Here is a 23102-nt window from a genome sequence, read left to right as displayed (position 1 = left end):
TTCAACATGACGGGGCGCCTGCCCATTATGGAAGGTGTGTTCGTGACCATTTGAACAGGCGTTTTGGGCGTCGATGGATTGGCCGCAGTGGACCCTTGCCTGGCCCCCATGCTCACCTGATTTATCGAACCTTGATTTCTTTCTGTGGGGGCCCTCAAATCTATCGTGTATGAATCGCCTGTGGAGACGGAAATGGATCTCGTGGCGAGACTCGTCTGCACTGCTGCTACTACTGTCAAAGAAACTCCAGGTGTGTCTGACCGTGTCAGCCAATCCATGCTGTCACGCATGCATCGGGTCTCATGGTGGAACCTTCAAGCATCTATGCTAATGCTAATCTGTTGTAACATCATGAAATGCATCCATCTCGTACTCCACTGTTAATATTATGTCAAATAAATGTTTGCCACTAATTACTGTCTTGTGTCATTTCTGTTTCTTGTGCCTCTGCTACTACTTTCCCGTGCCGTTTCCGGTTATGGGTTCCTATGCGATTCACATTCCTTTAGATGTTACCTACCTCCCCTAAACGTTTGTACCAATATTTTTGAGACACCCCGTATAAATGAGATTATTTCTTACTGGATTCTAGTTCCTCTTATTTTGTTATCAATGGCATTGGTAATGGGTTTCTCAAAAGAGAGAGATCTCACTGTTGATTTCTTTGCTGACTGTATGGGGATGGTTACTTTGTAATCACCAGGATTTCACTTGGCAGTATCCTTATATCTATACTTATAAAATGGGGTGAGGTTCTTAACAGTGAAGTACCACTATGAAATTAATCACAGGTAAATTTCTTTTTGTTTCCTAATATGCAGAAAAACAACAATGATTCTTGTAATTATACTAAAGAGTGGAAAAAACCTGCAGAGATGAATATTGCATCTCTAATGAGCAGAAAGATCAGATGTGTGTACCCAATAGGAAACTTTGCTAGTAGTATTATACTATTCTTTGTTATTGTTCATTAAGCCAAAGTTCCATAATTCTGGTTCTTATTTGATTTTGAGAAATTTATCGTGAACACGTGATTGTCGCTGAACTTTGCATATCTCTTGGATAAGTCTAAAAATCAATGAAAGGCACTTGGGAAGATTCAAGAATTTCTGTGCTTAACTTAGCCTGGAAACTTTACAAAAACTATGACACCTACTTGTCTGAGTTACAAATAAAGGTATCAGAAGAGACTTCAGCAATTACTGATTAGATTAAAATTCTTATTCTGTAGCCATTTTGCATGAGAATAAATAACCAATTTAAGTACTTTGTAATAATTAACAAATTTCAGCAATGATCCTTGTTATATTTAAATTAAGACACATTAGCTATGTTTCTTTGTTTCGAAAATAAAGAAAAGCAAAAAACTTAAGTCTTAACTGCTAAAGATCGCAATAAATTATTAAAATTAAATAGATATTTAAAAAACTGAAAAAATTCTTTTAGGTAAAAAACTGACAATAATAAAACTGAAAACCTGAGTATAAAGAATAACTTTTAGCGAGCTAGCTGTCTTCAATAATTCCTTCATCTTCACTAACTTCTGTTATATTATTTGCAGTTGCACAATTTCTTTTACTATTGTTTTTTTCATCTTTGTTTAGAACAAATGTCAAACTGTCGCTAGATATTTCACTGTTAAGCCTTTCAAAAGTAGGATGGATAATACTCGTGTTAGTAGAAGCTTGGCCTTCAGATGTCTGCATTTGGTCAAGGGAATTCTTAAAGGTCTTTTTATCCATGACATTTGCTATTGAACACTGAGAATCATCTAGGCTAGTGTATGGAAGCACAGGAGTTGCAGTAGTTATGTCACTTTCCTCACATCCACTGCTGCAGGTTCCTGAAGGGGTGAGAGGAAAAAAAAGAAACAAATTAAAATAAGTTTAGAACAAGATTAAATTAAATTAAAGAATTTATACAATAAATCTTCCCTTATCAGACACCTCCCATTATCAGATACTGAATAATGAAATTTCATAATGCACCAACTGAATCTTTTTTGAGACAGGCTATCCCTCTTTAACAGTCCTCAATGGACACAACAAAATTGTACATTAGCAGTCCAGTAAAGAAGCAAGAGATTCTAAAAATATGATCTTAACCCTTCCCACCATCATTTTCCTTGCTTATTTTTTGGAGTAAATGATTCTGCTGAACTTCAGTTCCCCACTTGTTCCTGACTAAGATGAATAAACAATGCAATCATTTGTAACTGAAGGAGAAAGTGAAGTTGAAGTGCTATGAAAGAGAAATTATAAACTGGGCATACAGGCTCCAGATGAGAAGTTTAATTAAACATATTAAACAAAAAAAAAAAAAAAACTGAAAATGTGGGTAGGAAACAAAAACAATTTTAAAAAATATTCCCACATTGCAATGCATGTGTTAGTGGTTTCAAGTGATCTGTACATAACTTACTGCTTAAGAGAAAATTCTGGAAATTAGCACAGAGACCACTTTTCATCCTCCATGGAGGTATAAAATTGTACATTTCGGACTTAAATTTGTAAAGTTAACAACAGATTGAAAACTTGATTTTGTAACTAACAAAGACCTTGTTAAGGCATTTGAAGTAATCATGCCCAAAAGTTCATAGCAAAGCAGAAACATTAGTCAACAATACTCTGTTAAAAAAAAAAAAAAAAAAAAAAGTAACACAACTGTTGATATAGTTGCTAAATCAGTTATAAATAACATGCATGAAAACAGACATGTGAATGTGGCAAAACACAGGAAAATCCCTCCAACATGCTGAGCTTGGGTTGATGATTGAAACTGCACAGCATGAAAAGGAAAACAATTACTCCAGCTGATATAGTGGTTGATTGCAAAAGCAAGTACTAAAAAATCATCTACCCAAGTAGTTCACAAACAAGGTCAAAAACCACACATCAGTATTATCACATATCTCCACAGATGTAATAGCTGAAAATACAGTTTAAAGTTAAAAAAGAAATGTAAAACTGAATTTCTGTAATGATTGATAGAACAAGGTAACCTGCAGTACAGTGAAGCTGCTGAAAAATTCCCTAATAATTCTACTCTTAGTACACAGCTGATCAAACATACTACAATGGATAATACACAAAAATACGCAAAAATAATATTATATATATATATAATCTTATAGAATAATAGAATGGAGTAGCTATTGGTATATGCGGGGGGGGGGGGGGGGGGGAATTAAGATATAGATAAGATTAGATAAGCAGAATTACGATAACATGAAATATGGATCAGGGTCACTGCTAACGCAAAAAATACCCTACAACCATAATGTATATATAAAGAATATTTATTATTAGTATAAAATATAGTAAGTAGATATTTATGTTTAGAATTAGACTAATGAAAATACGGTGTACCCTGGGAGCGATATACGTGTTGACCGAAAGGGGGGGGAAGAAAGGAATCGAAATTAAAATAAATGTAACAATAGAAAAAATAAACCAAATGGAATTTTGAAGAGACGACCAAGGTGGAAATAGCATTGCCGTGTCATTCATAATTTTAGTGTCTTCTTCAGAGGTCGTCCACCAAAATAATGAAAAAGACAGCAATACTCTTACTTCTGTTTCCGACATGTTCTGTATGTCAGGGTACATGTGCGAAATTCCACGTGGTAAATCTAATATAAATTTTGAATATAATTTTGAATAAGGTTATACAGGTTGGCCAATACAAATATGTGTTGATAAAGTAATACATACAGATCATGGATGACCTTACAGAAGTAAGTAGAATGCTATGAAGGTGGAAAAACCAAAGATCATACATACAGATCATAGATGACCTTACAGAAGTAAGTAGAACGCTATGAAGGTGGAAAAACCAAAGATAATGTCTTTGGTTTTTCCACCTTCATAGCGTTCTACTTACTTCTGTAAGGTCATCCATGATCTGTATGTATTACTTTATCAACACATATTTGTATTGGCTAACCTGTATAACCTTATTCAAAATTATATTCAAAATTTATATTAGATTTACCACGTGGAATTTCGCACGTGTACCTTGACATACAGAACATGTCGGAAACAGAAGTAAGAGTATTGCTGTCTTTTTCATTATTTTGGTGGATGACCTCTGAAGAAGACACTAAAATTATGAATGACACGGCAATGCTATTTCCACCTTGGCCGTCTCTTCAAAATTCCATTTGGTTTATTTTTTCTATTGTTACATTTATTTTAATTTCGATTCCTTCCCCCCCCCCTTTCGGTCAACACGTATATCGCTCCCAGGGTACACTGTATTTTCATTAGTCTAATTCTAAACATAAATATCTACTTACTATATTTTATACTAATAATAAATATTCTTTATATATATATATATATAGATATATATAAATATATATATAACTATATATGAACTGTTAATGAAAATTTCAGACTAAGGACTGTTTTAGAACTCACTCCTGGAATAACTTTCATTAGAGTAAACAAAATATTTTTCAATGTGCTCCATTGTAAATCTGTGGTATTTATCTTCCAAAATCATTTAATTAAAGCAGAAAGATTTCTTCATATTGGCAGAAGTGACCAGGTTAATTTTACAATGTGATTCTTTGAAGCATGTTTGTTATTTGGTTTTTAGGAGCATTAAGTTCCTCTTCATTTTCATTAAAAGTCATCAATTTTGATTAAAATATAAAATCTGGAGTTTTCAAAAAGTTCACCTAAGTCTGCAGGAATAACTGAAATTTCGAACTGGCTTGTCTCTACCTCTTTAATTGCACCATTCAAAGAAAGTCCTCGTGCTTCAATTTGGTTATAAAATTAGGTAACCAAGCAAATGAGTCTCTATGAGCAGCAAATATTTTCTTACAAAAAGTCTCAGCAGTGCCAGCAGCTGCAGTAACCAAAGCACTAACTTCTTTTTTTTTTTTTTTTTGTAGAATCAAAAGTTTTTAGCACAAAATACACCCAGAAACCAGTCCCCACATTGTCCAAATAGGTGCTGTTGGAAGAGGAAGGCCAGAGGTCATGTTGCATATTTCTATAAATAGCTATGTATACATTGGTAGTGGCATATGATGCAAGAAAACAAGCTCATACAGCATCAGCCAAAAAAAAAAAAAAAAAAAAACACCCCTTCCCATTTCACCTATCCATTTGTTCCAAAAGTGTCTCCAGTTCTTCCTTTAACCTATTTAAGCTATCAACCATCAACCAGCAATCAACCACTTGCTTGCTAAAGGCAAATTACTGCACATCTATTCTGTCAATGTCTTTCCTCAATTTGAATTTATGCCCCCTCTGATTACGAACCATTAAGTGCATAATCTAAATGAGAGGAGGAATCCCATCAGCACTGAGCTTGCTCAAACCATTCAAAGCCTTATACACTTCAATCAGATCACCTCGCAGTTGCCTAGTTTCCAGATGCTGCAATTTGCAGAACTTAAGCCTTTCTTGTTAAAAGCAGCCCTCTGTTCCCCGCTCACCAATTTTGTTGCCCTGTAGGAGCTTTTACAAAGATCTTTTTTGAACAAGAAATAATTTAATTTTGCCAAAATCCTCACAAATTGCAAGCCATGGGCTAAGCAAGTAATGTGGATTAGGTTGGTAGAAAATTTGTAACGCATAAGCTGCTTTTATCACACATGGACTAGTGTCAATAACAATAATGCAGCCTTTTTTCCCCGTGGGTCAATTCCCAGTTAGGCCATAATATTCATAACTGCACCAACCGTAAAACTGCCACTTTATTAAAAATAAAAATGGTCGACCGTTCGCACAGATTTTGGGACTGCAAATGGTTCGAGAGTTTGCGGATTTGCTCTTCTGAGTGTAACACTATTAATAGAGACAGGAATCCGCATTTATCCCTTCTTCAAAACTGTGATTCTTGGATGGGATAAGTGTGTTCAGCCTGGCATGCTACTGAGCCATTTCCGGTTCCAATGCATGTATGGAGAATACTGCCTATTCTCCTGTGGACCACGATCCTGCAAATATTTAAGGATGTACTATAGGTATTACTGTTGATAAAGGAAGTGGGTGCCTTTGACAACAAGGTGGTGTTTTTATTGCTTTTATTCCATGATTTATGTGTGTTTTATTCTATTGTGTAATTTATTTTATATATTTTTATATAAACAGTGTATTTTATTACCAGTTTAATTAATCCGGTTTCTATTATACCATTTTTATTTTTAATAAAGTATTAGTTTTATGGTTAGTGTAGTATTATTGTGGATATTTTAAATTTGAACATTCTCAACCCCAGAGGCCTATTTGAAGAATTAGGTCATAATAACTGCAAAGAATCATTTACAATTTTGCAACTGTGGAAATGATTCACATTTACAAGAACATTTTTTTTATGAAAACCCCAAACACGAAAGGTATCAAAACCTATAGTACTTAGTACCGTGCATAGGTTGAAGGAGAAGTATGGGGGGAGGGGGATGCCGGAAACTTTGCTCTAGAGACTAAACATGGGTTTCACCACTTCAAGCCTCCAATAAGCAAAGTGGTGGTATTTCACCGGTTGATGAAAGTCATATACCACCTAAAGTGCAAGGACTCAAATGCAGAGATGAGAAGGGACTCCTCTAATTTTTCATATACCAAATGAACAATATAACAGCAAAAGCACCTGCCATTTCATAGGCAGGCATCCAGATGTACTTTTCTCCAACATCTTGATGAATTTTGTGGATCATGCTATCATAAATAGCATTATAATAATTTGTCAAGGTAAGTTCATCTGGAATGTTTTGATTTACACAATATTTTTTCAAAAATCATTTGAAAAATGGATTACTTAATTTACTAAACAGGATATGGCTGCTTAGGTGAGAAATAGATCCTTTGAAAAGTCACCTTTTTTCTTCTCTTGAGGTACATACCTTGGTTAAAAGTGAGTGACTTATCTGGCAATTTTTCCTTGTGTTTTCTCCTGTTGTGCTGCTTTTACATGTTCGATATGGATAGTAAGTTCTTTTCACAAGTAACACACAAAATACAATACTGCCATCAGTAATAAAATCTTTTCTGTGATTGGCAATCCAAAATTTCATACATCAAGCAGCAGGTTCTATTTTTGGCATTTTGAATTAAATGCTCCAACTGCCCTATTCTGTAAAGTTTGTTTTAGAGCAAAACTGAACTGTTATGTTACACACTAATGGTGCTAGAATTAAACTAAAACTGAGTGATATAGTAATAGTGGCACGTGATGCAAAATTGAGGAAAGACAGATGTAGGATAGACGTGCGGAAATTTGCCTTTAGCCAGTGGGTGGTTGGTTGGTGGAACAGACTCCCATCCCTTGTGGTGGAGGTTGATAGCCTAAATAAGTTTAAGGCTCAGCTGGACAGGTATTTTGAACGAACAGAGGGGTGAAGTGGAAGTGGGGTTTTTTTTTTTTTTTTTTTGGCTGATGCTGCATAAGCTTGCTTTCTTGCATCAAATGCCTCTACTAATGCTAATGCTAAAGCAAGCGCATGAGCTTATGTAGCATCAGCCAAAAAAAAAAAAAAAAATTTTCACACAATCATTCCCTCTAAATGTTTGTCCAGTTTCTCCTTAAATTTATTTAACCTATCAACTTCCATAACAGATGGAAGTTTGTTCCAGCAATTAACCACCCGCTGGCTAAAGTCAAATTTCTGCTCATCTATTCTACAGCTATCTTTCCTCAATTTGAATTTATGCCCCCTTAGGTTCATAATCTGAACAAGTGGAAGAATCCCATCAGAATTCAGCGTGCTCAACTGATTCAAGGTCTTATACACCTCAATCAGATCACCTTGCAGGTGCCTAGTCTCCAGCCGCTGCAATTTGCAGAACTTAAGCCTCTCTTGGTAAGAGGATCACTTCATTCCCTCACCAATTTTGTTGCCCTTCTCTGTACATGCTCAAGCAAATCTACATCCTTCCTAAAATGAGGCCCCTCCAGACCTGTATGTTTTCCCATGCTAATTTGTTGTAATAATTTGATGTTTTCAATTACTGAAGTCACTTTTCCAGGCTTTGAATTAACAAAATATGCAATATTTTATATTATATTCATATTATATGCAAATAAACATACCTGAATGTCTAAAAATAGCATAATGATTCTAAAAACTAGTAACACCAGCGACCTGCAATGCTGAACAAAAAGTCAAAATTCACTAGGCAAAATCCTAAAAATGTAAAGATTGAGATCATGAGGCCTATATATAATAAAGGGATTATAATAGGAACAAACATCCTAAAAGACAATATCAAAGACTAATAGACAAAAATAGACAATATCAAAGACAACAGATAGACATGAGAATCTGTGAAAACAAAAATCTGTACCAAAAATAATAGTATGCAGTACAGACAAAGACCTCGCAGCTATAGAATTCAGAGAGGATCTTTACTATAAAAACTTAAGAGGTGCATGAACCATATGGTACCCGAAGAAGGAAACAAGGCAATACTTATAAGACTAAGCATATGAAACAAATATGCTTAACTCTTTTATACAAATCTAGCAGGAACTAATAAGAAGAATAAAAATGACTGGGGGTAAGAGCTTTGTCAGTCAGGTCACCTAAAACATAAGGAATATGCACTTGACAGAAAAATGTTACAACTGTTTGGTATATGGATACATTTCATTAAACTGCTAAAAAACAGGAAATAGTTCATGAACCCTACAAAAAACAAGGGACAAGAACTAAAATGTATTAACTTCAGGTTCAAAAAATAATAATGACAGCCACTGCCACTCTATCAGGGACAATAACTGCCCAGAGTATCAGCATACCGGAGAGCAAGTAAAATTTAGAATTAGTCACAAATAGTAAACAAAGCAAGAATTGCACTAAGTTTCACCCATTCCAGATCAATGCTCAGTGCTCTAAAGCTGTTGCAGATGAACTATGGAAAATCATGTCTGAAAAAGGTATTGATATGGCAGCTCTACATAAGACACTGTTTTAAAGATAAGGTTACCAGCTACTACCTCTCTTCCAAAATAATTACAACTGTAAGCCATGAAGCAAGCTATTGTTGATAATCTTAACTTTAACACAAAAAATTTTAGTTCTAACTAAAATTTTGTGCAATCCCAAAGCCTTCTCTATCAATATCACATATGCCCCTTGTCATTCTTTCCTCTATACTATCAACCAGACATGGATACAGAACCTTACTCTTTCTTTGGAACTTAATTACCTGGATCAGGAAATAGATGTTTCTGGTTCAACTAATATTATAACAAACATGGATGCAAATGTAACGTCCTAGCTAGGTTATAATAAAAAACAGAAGACAACCCAACAATAGGTCGAAATAGCCAAAAAACTGGAAAACAGCATAAATGAAAAGCCTGCAGTACAAACTGAAGCAGTGTGGCATTAGAGGCAAATTACTGCTGTGGATGTTGTTGTTGTTGTTATTTGGTTTTTAGGAGCATTAGCAACTAAGGCCATATTGCTCCAGGAATATGCGGTGGTCATTCCCTGACCTTTCCGCATCCTCCGTATTTGGTGGTGACGGGCTCGAATCCCAGTCTAATCAAGAAGCGTGTGCTACTGCTGTGGATAAAGGTATAGCTGAGCAAGAGGGGATGGTTATGAATGGACACAGCTTTTCTTGTACTAATGTTATTAGTGGAAGACTAGGCTATTCCCTAATTTTGGCATTTATTATCAATATTGGTGAAGTTGTAGCAAACTTAATATCTAAGTTTGCTGATGACACAAAATTTAGCGGGATGATTGATGACATGAACCAAGGCATACTAGTGAAACAAGACCTGAAAAAATTACAGATAGGCCGAGAAGCAATTGAGGTTACAGATAGGCCAAGAAGCAATTGAGTGAGCAATACCACACTCAAGATGGTGGACAGTGAAAAAAGATCTAGGATTAATTCTCTCACCCAACATGTTCTCTGAGGGTTGGCTGTTGGGACAGGTCATGGGGATCTGCCAACAACATACAGGAATTTTGCCAATAGGGACAAGATTATTATCCTATTGTATAAGGCAATCATTAACCAATATCATGAGCATTGCATACAGTTCTGGAATCCTCCAATTTAGTTTAGAAAAGAAGAGCAATAAGATTATTCATACTGAAACAAAAGGGTAGCTTAACAAGAAAGGCTACAGTTCTGCAAATAACAGTCCTTGGAAACTAAGAGTCAGCAATGCAACCTGATTAAAGTGCTTAAGGATTCAAATGGATTAAGTTAACTAAATTCTGATGGCATCCTCACTCTTTCTCTGAACACAGATAATGGGATTTAAGGTTGGTTGAAAGATATGAGATTTGCTTTCAGCTACAGTAATCAAATGTTTGAGCAAAACTTCCATCTGGTGTTACAGAAATGGGTAGTTTGAATAAATTTAAGGAAGAATTAGACCTGAGAGGTGGGAACCTGTGGCCTTGCAGATTGGTTTGAAAGAAAGATTTTCAAACTTGGAATTTAACAAAACGATTTCTGTATGCACACTCTTAGATCTATGATTTAAACTTCTCTGATTTTCTATTGATTCAGCTGCAGAGAGCTTAAAAAATACGTAATAGAATTATTAACAAAAGAGTTTAATTTAATGATGACAGTGATTTGACAAGAAAAACAAATGCGAACAAAGACAACAGCAGTGAGTGGAATGAATTTCAATCTGACATGATTTCAATAAAACTATAGTGTCTGTACAACCATTTAACAAGCATAATTCAAATTCATAGGTTACTGCAGAGATATTTAGAGGCACTGATCCTACTAAAGAACAAACAAAAATCCTTTGAAATGGTGGCTGGTAACCAACATCTCTATCTAAACTTGGCCATAAATGTTAAAAAAAAAAAAAAAAAAAAAATCAATGTTTTAGCAACATGCTTGTTCTCCAAAGCTGGAAATATTATAAATGACAGATGAAACCACGAGTTCCAGAAAAGTGCAAAAACTCTTAAGCTTGAGAGTAATTTTGTCACTGATAAATAAAAATCACCATTAAGCATCTCTCTCTCTCTCGGCACCTTTAAGACTCTGAGGGGAGAAAGTAAAATGAAAGATGAAATTTTCTCGTTCTCTCCTGCTGATTCCACAACAAGGGACCATATATGCTACGAGGGAAGAGGTATAAACTTAACTGCAGGAAGTTTTCTTTTAGACAGAAAGTTGTTTACTACTGGAATAAGTTGCTTCTATGGGCAGCATTTATTTCATCTAATATTAATCATCCAACCCCTGAAAGTCATTCTCTTGGCTGATCTCCCTCACTTCCGCTGGGATGTAAAACTTGGCATTCCCATCAGCTACTTAAGAACAGCTAAATGAAAATAGCTAAGGATGAACCAAAACTCCCTCAAAAAAACTGCATTATTTTCATATGCAGTATTTCACACTAGAAACAACTATAAATAATATCAATTTTTGAGGAACACAAAAATTAGCATCTTAATAGCCAGTGTTACATAACTTGGATGTAAAGTTAGCCCACAGAGTAGCGTGCGACTTCCCCTCCCTCTATTGACATACTTTTATTAGAAGCCGTCATGCAGTATGTGTATGTTAATGACAATAATCAAAGTATAATCTGAGGGTTTAGTGTCAAAATGCTAACTACAAAATCATTTTGTAATTAATGTTTTTGTAGTTAACCAAGAAAAAGTCACTTGACATTTTCTTGGTTTATCGGAAATGTACTTAGCTCTATGACACGAGAATGCATTGTTATTTGTATAAAGTAAAACTAAATTTATAGTTAACACTGTTTGACACTAAACCCTAAAAATCATACTTTGATTACTGTCATTAAACACCATACTCATATTTGTATCATCAGTAAATTTAGTTATTAAACGAGAAATACCTACTTCAATATCATTAATAAATATAAGAAACAGTAAGGAGTCCAGGGCAGATAGCCAGAGGAACTGGACTCCTCTGGACATAACATTGGTCCACGAAGAGCAATGCTCATTTATAACTACTGACTACAATGATCCAATTTATACAATGTTTGTTCATATAGGACTATATAAAAATATTTACCAAATTTAAGTAAATGATTTATTTCATCTCATACATGATGAAATATAAATGAACATAAATTATTACTATAAAAATGTTTTGTTTGCATCTTGAGTGCTAAATTACACCATGTAAATTATTTTAATTTAAATAAATACTATGAAGACAGAACTTCATAAAAGTAATACTAACATTTTGGCAACTGCTTACCTGAATCCTGACTGATTTTTCTGTGAAGATTAATAGACATATCACTGTTACACCTTGTTATAGGAGACTGTAGTCTTTCAGAAAACTTCTGATGAGGCTCAGGAGCAACAGAGTTTGACTGCTGGGTGAGTTGCACAAGCCTAGAATTTTGATGGTTGCATAGCCTTTGACATCTGGATCTCATCTTGGAACGAAGTGAATACCAGTGTGATAATAAGTCTTTTCGAATTGATTTATTAAGCAAACCATATATTAATGGATAGCTCATCGAGCTACAAAAAGCAGCTGACAGTGATGTTCTTTCATGCCAAGAAGATAAAATGCATGACTGGCAAAAACACTGAAGGATGATAATAATTATATATGGACAGCAGGTAAGAAGAAAAGAACCAATTATTATGCAGATAATTGCAAAACTTTTCATTGGCGAATGGTAAGATACAGCAAACCATGATAATTTTCTTGGGGTGTATTTTCTTGCAGATGTCCCTGATGAAACATCGTTTTGAAGTTGTCTTTGCAAATGTGTTTGGTCTGCATTACAGCTTATAGCTCCAACATGAACTTTACAGCATTTACTTCGAGCTACTTGAAATATTTTTGTATAACATGCTAACATAATGGTAAATGGGAGAAGATAACTAATGCTCAAAGTGAAAATAACATATGTCGCACTACTCTGCCAAAGTACCAAACAAAGGAAGCAGTTTTGATGGTACTCAAACCTAGGAAAAAAGAAATGAAATTTACTTACTTTACATTTTTTTTCTTTTTATAATTAAATTCTAATAAATTGAGTTAAAAAATATCAATTCAGAATTCAAGCAACAATATTAACTGAGTTCATATTGATGTGATGTTTTGGCTATAAATAGTTAGCTGAAGTACTGCATCTTGTAAACTGCACTGCAATTATTTATTAATAAGTTAGCAGTTTAACACCAACTTCCAGACACAATTCTTAATGAAGCCTTATTTAATTGCTAATTTTTTCTTGGCAGTATTTTCTTGCAGATGTTCCTGATGAAATGTTTTCAAATTGTCGTTGCAAACTGTTTGATCTGCATTACTGCTTATACAAGGAGGTGCTGATAAGTTCTCAGCCTATAATACAAAGAAACAAGATAATTCAATTACATACACAGTTAATTCAACATACAGTAGAATTTCAGTTATCCAGATTAATTTTAAAGGCTGATTTTTCTTATTTTTTAAAATTAATGGTAGGATTTGAGACGAATGTTTATTACGTTACAAGAGTATTTCTGTCTGTTTTTTATGTCGCACATCTGGTTGGATTGACTAATGGGTTTTCTGAGAAAATCTATTAGTACTGAAACTGTGATTTCTCGTTTTTCTCAGTTTTTTTTATGGTAAAATATCAATGAAAATCATTAGAATTAGAAAATTTCACCGAAGAGTTTAATGTGGGGGACTTCAACAATTTATGACAATTTGCTTCAGAAACTTCAGAAGTGAAGTTTCTGAAGAAAAAAAAAAAGTTTCTGGAGCAATGCTGTGCAAAAAAGCATTAAATTTTAATTGAAAATTAAGAGGTTATGAACAATTTAAGACAAGCACAGGTTGGCTAAAAAACTTTAAAGTAAGTGAGACACAGTATAAATGAACTAGATATTCAAGGCAAGAAACTTTCTGCACACGAATCAGTAGCGGCGGCATCATTTAAAAGTAAGTTTGCTTCAGTTATAGCAAACTGTGAGAAAAAGTGTTTATAATGTTCATGAGACAGGATAATTATGGAAAGCAATTACCGAAAAAAACCTAGCCACTAAAAGAGAAATGAACGCACCAGGTTTAAAGATAAGAAAAGAGCAAGTTACAATTGCTTTGTGTGCAAATAGTAGTAGAAGTAGTGGCATGTGATGCAAGAAAGCAAATGTATGAGCTTATGCAGCATCAGCCAAAAAAAAAAAAAAAAAAAAAAATCACACCATTCCCTCCAAATGCCTGTCCAGTTCCTCCTTAAATTTATTCAAGCTATCAACTTCCACAACGAGAGATGGAAGTTTGTTCCAGCAATTAACGACCCGCTGGCTAAAGGAAAATTTCCGCACATCTATTCTACATCTATCTTTTCTTAATTTGAATTTATGCCCCCTTAGGTTCGTAATCTGAACAAGTGGAAGGATCCCATCAGAATTCAGCGTACTCAATCCATTCAAGGCCTTATATACCTCAATCAGATCACCGTGCAGGGCCTAGTCTCCAGCCACTGCAATTTGCAGAACTTACGCCTCTCTTGGTAAGAGGATCCCTTCATTCCCCTCACCAATCTTGTTGCCCTTCTCTGTACCCGCTCAAGTAAATCTACATCCTTCCTAAAATGAGGTCTCCAGACCTGTACGCAATACTCAAGGCGTGGCCTGACCACTGCCTTATACAGAGGGATAATCACCTCCTTTTCCCTGCTAGCAAAATTCCTATATATCATTGACAAAACCCCATGACCTGCCCTGGCAGCCTGTCTGCATTGCTCAGAGAACTTCATATCTGACTGCACAATTACTCCCAGGTCTTTTTCATTTTCTACCACCTTAAGTGTAGTACCACACAGTTGGTACGTTTCTCTGGGGTTATTTCTACCCATATGCAGTACTTTGCATTTGTCAAGGTTAAACTTCAGTTGCCACTTCTTAGCCCATCTGCCCAAATTATCTAGATCCTGTTGCAGTAGCACACTGCCATTACTGTCATTAACAACCCTGCCAACCTTTGTATCATGTGCAAACTTCGACATTAAGCCTGATATACCTTCATCAATATCATTGATAAATATACAAAACAACAGTGGACCTAACACCGAACCCTGTGGGACTCCACTAATAACATTAGTCCAAGAAGAGCAGCACCCATTGATTACCACCCTCTGTCTTCTCGCACTTAACCATCCTTTTATCCATTGTAGCAACTTACCCTTAATACCATTCTGCTCCAATTTGTACAATAGTCTTCCATGCGCAACAGTGTCAAAAGCTTTCCTGAAATCCAAATATATGATATCAAAATTGTTTTTTGCATCCAGTTCCTTTGTAACCACATCATAATATCCTATCAAATTTGTCAGACAAGACTTTCCCTTAACAAACCCATGCTGTGTCTGAATTATTGCTGCAGTCTTGTCTAGATGATCCTGCAATGCATCTTTAACCAGCGACTCCATTATTTTACCCGGAACAGAAGTTAAACTAACTGGTCTGTAATTACTCGTGTCACCCTTCGATCCCCCTTTGTGAATTGGGGATACATTTGCACATCTCCAGTCCGTGGGAAGCTCCCCTGAGTCCAAGGATGCTCTCATAATTATGGCTAATGGTTTGCTTAGTAGCCTTGCCGCCTCCTTTAATATAACTGGATAGATCCCATCTACCCCAGGTGCTTTTCTTACGTTTAACTTCAACAATTTCTCTTCCACTTTGCTCTCAGTTATTACAAGATCATTAAGCACCCTGCTACAATTTGATAACCTTCTGCCATTTTCAAACCTTAATAATTCCTCACGTGTGAATGTAGATGCAAAATACTCATTCAGTTTGTTTGCTATCTGAGCAGGATCATCAACAGTCGAACCATCGATGTCAAGTGGACCAATCAGATTCATGCCCTTCCTTTTAGAGTTTATATAAGTAAAGAAATCCTTGCTGTTTTTCTTAGCATCTTTTGCCAAGGATTTTCGTAATCTGCCTTCGCCTGCCGAACCTCCTTTGTGACCTGATTACAGATTAACTTATATCTGCCATAGGCTTCTGAGTCGCTTGATAATTTATATGCATCCCATGCATTTTTCTTCTCTGTTACGAGTCTCATTAGTTCATTTGACAACCATTTAGGCCTAAACCTTGAACAATATTTCTTAATAGGTATGAAACTTTTAGTAGCTTCCACGATTAATTCCTTGAATGCTTCCCACTTAGAATTTACTGTTGGTAACATCGTCAGTTGATCCCACTGTACAGAATTTAAAAACTGTCGGAGACCGCTGTACTCGCCTTTACGGAAGCAAAAACCCTTTCCTTTACCCCTGATGGTAATTAAATCTTTAAGTAAATCCCAAGTCAGTACACTGTGATCACTGCCACCTAGTGGTTCTTTTATCTGCAAATTCCTAATACACGAATGATCACTGCTGATAACCAGATCAAGAGTATTACTTTCTCTGGTTGCCTCTCGAATATGCTGCTGCAGAAAACAATCATCCAATAAATCCACAAAAGTCTGACTAGTGTGTGAGTGGCCAACCCACAAGTTCCAGTCAATATCTGGGAAGTTAAAATCCCCCATTATAAGACATTCTGATTTACTAGCCCACTATTTCTCTGTACAATTGTTCATTATACTCATTCGAGTCATTAGGCCTATAACACGCTCCTACTCTAATTTTTGCTTTCGCAGTGCTTATGTCACACCAAACTGACTCAACAGTGCACTGTTCATCTCTATCAACTGGATGCACTTCTTTTAATTTTATATTTTTCTTTATTAACAGCATAACACCTCCTCCCTTCCTATCCTGTCTATCCTTTCTGGGATAGACAGGATAGGAAATGCTACTGGGATGCACAGAAAAAAAATGCTCATTATCGGCAGCAAGTCGAAAAACTGGGAGCATTTAAAAATCTATTTTTCTGTTTTATATAAAAACCAGAAAAATGCCTGGATGGATGTTTCTGTTTTCCGAGACTGATTTTTTTTTTTTTTTTAAATTCCTGAAGTTAAAAAAAGTCAGAAAACCACAAAAAAAAAAAAAAACACCCTGAAAAAGTTTTACTTCTATTAGATAATGTACCTATACATCCATGTAAGAATGACAGTAACAGCATTGATCCAAATTTAAGTTTTATTTTTCCTGCCAAACGTGACTTCTCTTACTGAGAAGTCAGCAACTTTTAAACCAAGGCAGGCATTAGACTTTTAAAAGGTTTTACAGAAAAAGGTTATGACGTTTGCTTCTTTCCTACTGAGATTCAGAAGGTATTATTTTGTTTTAAAAAAATTTGAACATTTTGGAATCAGTTTTTATGATTGCTGAGGTGTAAAACGATGTTTCTGAACTAACACTTGCCCGTGGATGGCAAAAACTCTGGCCAGAGGTTGATTCAGGAACAAAGTGTAGGGAAAATATTCAACTGAACTCACTCGCAAAGAAAGAATTTGGTAAAATTCTGTTATTCTTGGATGTGAGGATTGCAATGAAAAAGACATTGAAGAATGGTTTTTTTTATTGGATGCCCCCAATCAAGGGTTTCAAATTTTATCAGATGATGACATTGTCTTTGCTCATTTAAAAGAAGAAATTTCTGAGGATTATAGTGAAGAAGAGAAGTACCATCGAAGAAAATCCAGAGTAGCGAAACTATTATGGCATTAAAAACAGCACTGAAATGGGCAAAAAACCAGGAAGAATGCAACAAAACCAAACTGGTATTGTTAAGGAACTTTAGACTTAGCAGCAAAAAAAAAAGTCACAACAAACAAAACAATCGAACATTTTAAAAAATTAATTTTTTTTCCACATAAAATTTGCAGTAAAATATCCATCCGAATGTACATATACAGTAGACTCCCGATTAACCAGCTCCTATGGGACCAGACCTCAGGTCCCATAGGATCTCAGATAAATGAAAGGCCAGTTAATCCAAAAACACATGCAAAATACCATTTACAGGTTGTAAATTAAATAAAACATTTACTTAGATAAAAAAAATTGGTAATATTCATTTGTCTTTTTGATTTAAATTCATGTTTTGAACCAAAACCACAGAACTTTTTAATAAGAATTATATCAATGGCAGATGAATTATCTTGCTGTTCAATATATCTTATCGCAGTTTAAAGCTCTTTCTTTCCTTTTGAATGACTTATTCTTTTATTTTTATCTCTGCTCATAGCTTCTAAGTTCTCCATCTTCTGCCATTTCTTCTTGACTAACTGCTTTGATAATTTCATCATCTGTTAACATTTCATTCTCTAAAATATTATTATTAGCCATATGGTGCAAGGAAGCCTTGCACCACAAGGCTTATGATGCACCAGCAAAAAATTCCAGTTACCCTGAGAGAGAAGTAGAAAGGAATCACCAAGAAAGAGAATAATTATCTGTTTATTCACCTTAGGTTCACCCCCTGAACAGCCAGTGGGCTAGGATGGTGTACATACATTTTTTTTTTTTTATATACAGCATACAATTTTATACAAGTTTTTGATATTTAAAATACATTGTTTAGAAAATTGTATTTACTTAATAGCAGTAACCATTAACTTTAAAATAAGACTGATATTAAATTAATATTGTTATTATATATGCACGTTGTTCTACATATCATTTCTGCTGTCATTACAATTTATTTTACTTTTACAAAATATTTTTACATTAAATTAGTTACATTTCTGATACAAAATAAAGCTCAGATTTTATAGTAGTTCTGGTGATTTGGTTCAGATTTCGTTCCATAATTTGGCTTCTGTATGTTCTATTTTCTCCAAACTTATTTGGATCTATGGAGAAGGTGTTGAAGTATTGGATCATGTTACACGGGAACATCCCTTTTAACATGTTGACTACCAAATACAAGTTAACTCTTATTTGACAACCTGGCCCAGGATTCCGCATATGAGTTAACTTGGACTGGTATGAGTAATTTGTAGCAAATACGTGCAACTGATGGATAGTGGGCTTCTGGGATAAGAATTAAAAATCAACCACGGCATCAGAAAACAGAAAATTTTTCACAAAAAAAATATTTTATTCACAAATACATAAAGAAAAGTGTATTACTAAAACTCACAAAAATATTGTTTATTTGTTGTTGTTACTTGGTTTTTGGGAGCATTAGCAACTAAGGCCATATTGCTCTGGGGATATGCAGTGGTCATTCCCTGACCTTTCCGCATCCTCCGTATTTGGTGGTCACGGCTCGAACTCCTGTAATCAAGAAGCATGTGCTACGCACTGCTGCTCCTGCCCACCTGGCTACGGAGGCGCCTTGTTTATTTGTGATATTTCTTGAAAACTTCTACACACAAAGAGCTGGCTTCTCTTAGCACAGTGGACAACAACAGCATGTTTCGTGGCATTTTTTTTTTATTTCTTGTACATACTCGACGCGGCTTAGTCAGGCCTGCTTTTTTCAGTTGGTGGCATTGCTTCTAAATAATGAATTTCATGTTTAGACCTAATCTTCTTTGGAACATTTAGAATTTTTTCTCCAATAAAAGATTCAATGAATATTTCTCTGAATTTTATGGTGGAACCCGTAACTTGACGGAAAATGACGTATGCATTATGTATATGTTTCTATAATATGTAATGAAATTTTTTTCAGCCATCTGGTGGTTTTTCTTAGTGCTGAATAATTATGAGAGCATTTGATCCGATCAATCTATGAACCAGAAGCGCACAGCTTGTCAAAAAGCTCTTCAAATTCCAAGTAACTCATATTAGCACAGAGCTCAAGCTCTTCTTCAGTCAGTGGTCTCTTATTCATGTTTTAGGTTTTTTTTTTTTGTAAAAAAAAAAAAAAAAAAAAAAACTTAAAAGTACTAAATACAGCGTACACGACAAAGTCTGTGTCACTCCTGCGGATCTGCACACAGCACTGACTCATACAGAAAATTCTGCAAGTTACATGTCTGAGTTAACTCTTAGTCGGCTGCTGCAAAAATTTTCTAATATATATGCCAACTACAAGATAATTTGTGAAGCTTTTTTTTACAACAATAAGCTTTAATTAGTATTGGTAATGAATATATATTATAATTTGGGTTCTGAATAATTTAGAATGCCTAACTCAAATTGGCGTCGGAAACCGTTTACCCAAATAAGCCTTAATAGTCAATGTATTAAGGAGTCTAAGGTACTAAGTGGACGTTTCCCGCTCTGGTGGTTTCTATTGCTTGCTTTTGGAAGTGAATATATCGTCTATTGATGGGGGGATCAATCTGACTGGGTAGCAGCTTAGAGAATGCAGACAGATTTTTTTTTTTTTTTTTTTGAGAACAGTGAGCTTCCAGGGGGGTCATGCCTAGGATAGATTTCAATATGAACAGGTTCCTTCCCAGACAGTTCAGACACCACAGAATCCAGTATTCCATTGTCAGGAATCTGTTACGCAGAGAGGCAGGTGTTGAAGACCAGATTCCAGATGGATATAAAGGTATAGGAGTGAAACACCTACCAATTTGCCTTTGGCCAGCGGGTGGTTGGTTGGTGGAACCGACTTCCATCACTTGTTGTTGAAGTTGATAGCCTAAACAAATTTAAGGCTCAACTGGACAGGTATTTCGAGCAAAAGGAGGGGTGAAATGGGAGTGGTGCGTTTTTTTTTTTTGGCTGATGCTGAATAAGCTTGCTTTCTTGCATCATATGCCTCTACTAATGCTAATGCATTGACAAATCAAATTGATGTTGTGGCAGCCTACAAACTCCTGGCAGATAGCCCAGAATGCAGCATAGACAATGTTATCACCTACAATCCATTTATCGATGTCTCATTCTTCCAGGTCTTTGAACTCTGATAATTGTTGCAAATTGTTAAGCAAAGCAAACCAATGTTGTTGTGATCTGTCAGATCCTCGACACATGGCTCTTTGTCCAGATCGCAGTTTGCAGTTAATTTTTCAACATTAGACCATAGTTTACTCCATGATCTCACAAACATTGATGGCATTTCCTCAAAAGTAGATGCCAACGTGTAAATCACATCCTTGATCTTAAATTTCTTAAGGGCCTCAGTGAGTTCCATTTCTTCACTGGCAGTCTTCTCAAGAATTTCTGAAAGAAGTTTTCTTCTGTAATGACTTTTCAGACTAACTATCACAACTTGATCCATAGGTTGCACCAAATGTAACACCAGGTGGTAAAAACACCACCTTAATGTCATTAGGAGATAGGTCGATGGGATACGGTGGAGCATTGTCACGGGCAAGAACAGCCTTGAGTGGTACTTTCAAATGCATCAAATGTGCTTAACTTTTATAATAAATTCAGTTGAAAACCATTCTTAAAATAGAAAAGAATCCATCCAAGCTGACCTCTGGACTTTGTAGTAAACTGATAGAGCATTAAAATTTACATTTTTAAAAGCTCTTGGTTTGGCTGACTTTCCTACAACAAAAAGGGGCAGTTTGCAACTCCCAGCAGCATTTGTGCAACAGGCCACAGTGATTCTGTTTATTCATTTTGAAACCATTAGCAAATGTTTCTTGTGGTGCTGCTAGAGTTTTTGTTGGAAGAAGCTTAATTTTGCATATTTCATCTAAATTGTAGACTTGTTCAGGAGTAAGATTTTCCTTCTGTATAACAATTTTTTTGGAAAAATTGCTTGCAGCATTTTGATCTGCTGACAATTTCTCACTGCAAACACCTAGATAATGAATTCTGTGGTACTTTTTCCATTGTGAAAGCCATCCCTTGCTGGCTAAGAATTCTTCTCTGCTGTTGACTTTCTTGTACAAGTGTATGGTCTTTTCCTTCCAAACGGGCCTGCTAAGAGGTGTTCCTTTGTCATTCTTGCACGAACCATATCCATGATGCATCAACACTTTTTGGCTTCTTCATAGTGCACCTGTCTGAGAGCAGTTTTTCTGATTCTATTTGCATACTGAAGTCTTGAAGGGATTTCTGGTTTCTCTGCCAATCATTCACTACTTTTTCCAACACCCAGTTCATTACATATCCGTTTTACAGGTTCTCCATTATCAATACGTTCCAATGCTTTTAGTTTTGTTTCAATAGTTAACACATTCCATTTACACTTGTTGGAGCCTATCATTTCAAGTTGACGTAATTTAAAAAAACAAAAATTAACGACGAAAATATGTACACATGGAGTGTGTACATATTTTCGTCGTTAGGTGTAACGATCCTATGTTTTTTCACTTCGGTGAAAAAACACAGGATCGTTACAGTGCACTGTACACGTTCCCAGAATCTTTTAATTTTGTTTTCCCATTGAGCCCATGACCTTGGAAATCTGATTCGCAGAAAAATCTAGACAAAAACATGGCCGGTTAAAGTGAGAGAGACTGGACAAGAGGGAGTCTACTGTATATTTAAATGTGCAAACGCAACATATTTATGAGATTATTAAACCTTTACATCTGACACTAGCATTTAGTATAAAGAATTCGGATATGATGTTTAATCAGTTAAAAGAGAAAGTTAAATACAGATAAATTATTTTCCCTAGATGTAGTTTCTTTGTACACGAATGTACACGTCGAGTATGCTTTAGACACAATGTGGGATCTAATTAATGATGATTCTGTAATTTTAAATAAGACTAATTTACCAAAAACTGAAATATTTCACATAATCAAGTTTCTTGTTCAAGCCAATTATATTCATTTACAATCCAAAATTTATAGACAAATATTTAGATTACCAATGGGTCTTAGTCTGAGCAGACTAGTTGCAAATTTATATCTCTTCAAATTTGAAGAGTTATATTTAAGACAGTTTCTTCCAAATCTAACATTTCATGGTAGATACTTGGATGATATCATAATCATTACAAAGGATGATATAGTAAATAAGGTTTTGGATTTATTTAATAAGATACATACCAGACTTAATTTTACTTTAGAAATGGAAAATCCACAGAAAAAAAAAAAAGCTATAAACTTCCTAAATTTTACTTTAACTAGAGTTAATGAGAATATTTTAAAATTTATAGGAAACCAACAAATACTGACAAATTCTTACACTGCTCTAGCTATCATCCGTTCACATATAAACAGAGTATTATTTTTAATCAGTTTTATAATGCATATAAATATAGCTCTACTCAGGAGTTATTACTAGATGAACTTACGGAACTTGTGAAAAGATTTCTAAATAGGGGTTACACATTTGGTACCATTATGAAAATAAGACAATAAGCAAAGCAAACTAGACTG

The 23102-nt window shown here is 35.1% G+C and overlaps 2 protein-coding genes across 2 annotated transcripts in view; both read right to left on the bottom strand.

The window, feature by feature from the left end:
• Positions 1-1505: 1505 nt before the first annotated feature.
• Positions 1506-12440, bottom strand: LOC150092016 (uncharacterized). Its single transcript, XM_090371065.1, has 2 exons — positions 12189-12440; positions 1506-1843 (listed from the first exon to the last, which is right to left on the bottom strand). Exons 1-2 carry the CDS (start codon positions 12370-12372, stop codon positions 1506-1508), a joined length of 522 nt encoding a protein of 173 aa, XP_090227191.1. The 5' UTR covers positions 12373-12440.
• A 725-nt stretch (positions 12441-13165) lies between these two features.
• The window catches only part of LOC150092015 (G protein-coupled receptor 161B-like), a 60424-nt gene continuing 50487 nt past the window's right edge, over positions 13166-23102 (bottom strand). The window contains exon 4 of the mRNA XM_090371064.1: positions 13166-13292. Coding sequence (XP_090227190.1) covers positions 13262-13292 — 31 coding nt within the window. The 3' untranslated portion in view covers positions 13166-13261. The remainder of the gene's footprint in view (positions 13293-23102) is intronic.

Source organism: Mastigoproctus giganteus, chromosome 1, assembly GCF_048544385.1.
Source record: "Mastigoproctus giganteus isolate SK-2022 chromosome 1, ASM4854438v1, whole genome shotgun sequence".
NCBI lineage: Eukaryota > Metazoa > Arthropoda > Arachnida > Uropygi > Thelyphonidae > Mastigoproctus > Mastigoproctus giganteus.
This window is presented reverse-complemented; position numbering and strand designations above follow the sequence as displayed.

Coding starts and splice junctions, on each gene's coding strand:
- LOC150092016 (XM_090371065.1), bottom strand. CDS start 12,372: ATGAGATCCAGATGTCAAAGGCTATGCAACCATCAAAATTCTAGGCTT. Junction 1,844..12,188: donor AAAAATCAGTCAGGATTCAG/GTAAGCAGTTGC, acceptor TCACCCCTTCAG/GAACCTGCAGCAGTGGATGT.